We start from the raw sequence: 3,101 nt of genomic DNA, 5'->3' as shown, positions 1-3,101 counted from the left end.
TAGTTTAAGCTCAAAGTAATAGCTGTCCCATTTCACCTATTTTTTGGTTGCAACCTATAAAGAATCCATTTCTTTGCCAGAAATCCCGACTTTTCCTAGAAATAAAATAAATTTTGCACTTAATTTATATACTAGGATGGTATATTCTGCACATATTCTACACCCTCTGATATTGTCTGTTCTAAACTTAAACCCCACCCATGGGTTCTGACCTTGGCCTATATTTGCACCGACCAACACGAACCCGTCCTTTTCTATGGGCGTATTAACTCCAGCTCTCTATCCCCACAATGCATATTGTATAAGTAGGACTAGGTTCCCATCTCTCTTCGCCAAAAGTAAACCTCTTCATTGAGAGAAATCATTTGACTACAATATGAGCGTAGAGATTCTCGACGGTGCAACGATCCGCAACTTCATCGACGACGAAGCGGCCTTCACCGACCTGGTGAAGGACCGGTTCTCCTACCTTGACTCAAACCACGACGGCCTCCTCTCCTACTCGGAGATGGCAAAGGAACTAAAAAGCCTGAGGGTCCTCGAGACTCATTTCGGCATCGACGATGCCGGTCTTTGCCCCGAGGAGCTGGTCCGGCTCTACCGAGGCCTGTTCGCTAAGTTTGACCGTGACGGTAATGGAAGCGAGGATTTAGAGGAGTTCAAGGCTGAGATGAAGGAGGTGATGATCGCGGTGGCGAATGGGATTGGGTTCTTGCCTGTGCAGATGGTGGTCGAAGAGGGGAGTTTCTTGAAGAAAGCTGTGGACAGGGAGTTGGCCGGAGCGGCATGAGCTTAATTATAGTAATTACATGCGTATAAATGTGAAATGCTTTCACTAAATTTTCTATCTTTTTTTCTTCTGTGATTTAGATGAGGCATGAGATTATAATTAAAGAATAAAGAGTGGTATTTTTGGAAATTGAGCAGGGATTTAGACTCGAATATTAGCGCAGCTTGAGTCTGAATTTGTCTCTTGGGCAGTCCGAGCTTAATGATATTTGCTAAAATAGTCGGATTGATCCTTGGGCTTCATGCTTAATTTTACCCTTCAAGGGTGCCCTTTCTACTACATGCTTTGAATTTGGATAACGGATCTTTTAGACTGTCTTCGCATCCAAGATTGTCAGTTTCATTGAATTTGTCTCTTGGGCAGTCTGAGCTTAATGATATTTGCTAAAATGGTTAGATCGATCCTTGGGCTTCATGTTTAATTTTGCACTTCAATGGTGCCCTTTCTATTACATGCATTGAATTTGGATAATGGATCTTTTAGACTGTCTTCACGTCCAAGTTGTAGAGAAAGAATCAAACTTTGATAGAAATTAAGAATTACCCAATTGAACCCTAGATCGGATTCCAAATAGATCTCTTGTCCACACGAGGAAAGCAAAATCTCCAACGATAACTTCTAATGCTACATTTACCGAAGCCTAGAACTCCAAGAACCAAACTTCACACAAGAATCTTCCTCCACCTAATTCCAAAACCCTAGATCTGAAATCTGGCTCTGATACCGCTTGTTGCGCGCATCGAAAATTTTGACAACACTTCGACAGCGCAACAAGAGAGTCAGGTCGCAATAGGAATTCCTATTTCACCAAGGAAACAAGAACCAAAAGCAAAATATCTCAACAAAGTGGGATATCAGCTCTTCCTCTCATCAGTTCTAGGACTGAACTATCGAGGGAACCTAAATAAGCTATTACAAATCACACAACCAACGAGACAACCAATTTTACATGGTTCGGCAATTTGCCTACGTCCACGAGGAGAGGATGAAGATATTTCACTAAATCAAGGAGAGTACAAAGGGTTACAATCTCACAAAACTCACAAACTAACCCTCAACCAAAGCTCTCAACTTGCTCACAATATCTTCATCTCACAATGCTCAAAAGTCTCTCTAATATCTGATTACAACTCTCCTCCTTTTGATTGATTCTAATTTTCCATATATATAGAAAACCTAAAACCAAAACATACTAAAAATCCTAAAACAAAAAACAAAACAAATTAGGAATCCTAATAACCTGTTACCAAAACAGATTAAGAATCCTAATAACCTCGTGTTACCAAAATAGATTAGGAATCCTGCTATCCAACACCTACAACATCCACGCCACAAGAAATCCCTCTCGCTCATTGTAAATGCTTAACAAAACTCAAAGATCTTTAAAAGTACAGGTGACTTTATTTAACTTTTAAATGATATAAGTGAAGGTTACTTTGCTTCGAAGAAATAATGACGAGATAGGAGATTCATTGTCATTCTAACAATATATTAAACCAGAACAAAATATATAATGGTTAATTGTGGAAAGACCCTCTTAGTATCTCTAAATTGCGGATATCCCTGTTCTCCTGTTCTAACTGCGTGGATAAACCTCTGTACTATTTGCCCAAAAACGCTAGAGCCCCTCTGTGATTTTTTTTATTCTCTTCAGAGTAAAACAAATTAGCATTTGGAATCTATCTATACCAATATAACTGCAGGGGGTCTATCACACTCTACAAAACTTTTTTGACTTATTTTAACAAGTGAAAATAATTCACTTTAGGGGTCCATCTGCAATACACTCTACAAAACTTTTTTGACTTATTTTAACAAGTGAAAATAATTCACTTTAGGGGTCCATCTGCAATTAGACGATACTACAAGGAGTCTATCATTTTAACAAGTGAAAATAATTCACTTTAGGGGTCCATCTGCAATTAGACGATACTACAAGGAGTCTATCCGGACAAAATGACCAAATTGATATATTTTGTTTACCCATAGTGACAGGTTGACATATAATTTTTTTTGGTACCACATTGGTATATTTTCTGAACTTCGGCGACAAATAGGCCTTAAGTTTGCCGGATCCAATTTTCCGGCCATTTTCACGTGACGGCTCACGTGACTCCAACGTGGCCGCCAGTGTGGTTGGAGTTAGCGGGAGTTTTGTAGAAAACCCCAAAAAAGCCAAAACTTTCAATTAAAAACCTACAGTCTCTTCTTTCTTACTCAAAAAACTTCTCTCCTTCAATTGCCATTTCAACCAGAGAGAGAGAGAGAGAGAGAGAGAGAGAGAGAGAGAGGGAGAGAGAGATGGAGAGGG

The 3,101-nt window shown here is 39.5% G+C and overlaps 1 protein-coding gene across 1 annotated transcript; it reads left to right on the top strand.

The window, feature by feature from the left end:
* The first annotated feature begins 247 nt into the window (after window positions 1-247).
* Window positions 248-947, top strand: LOC109828436. Its single transcript, XM_020395439.1, has one exon. It carries the CDS (start codon window positions 377-379, stop codon window positions 788-790), a length of 414 nt encoding a protein of 137 aa, XP_020251028.1. The 5' UTR covers window positions 248-376; the 3' UTR covers window positions 791-947.
* The last annotated feature ends 2,154 nt before the right edge of the window (window positions 948-3,101 follow it).

This window comes from Asparagus officinalis, unplaced genomic scaffold (genome assembly GCF_001876935.1).
Source record: "Asparagus officinalis unplaced genomic scaffold, Aspof.V1 AsparagusV1_Un1463, whole genome shotgun sequence".
Taxonomy (NCBI): domain Eukaryota; kingdom Viridiplantae; phylum Streptophyta; class Magnoliopsida; order Asparagales; family Asparagaceae; genus Asparagus; species Asparagus officinalis.
Note: the sequence above shows the minus strand (reverse complement) of the source record. Positions and strands in the feature narration are given on the sequence as shown.

What these genes read in the sequence shown, in the direction of transcription:
- LOC109828436 (XM_020395439.1), top strand. Translation starts at nt 377, where the DNA reads ATGAGCGTAGAGATTCTCGACGGTGCAACGATCCGCAACTTCATCGAC.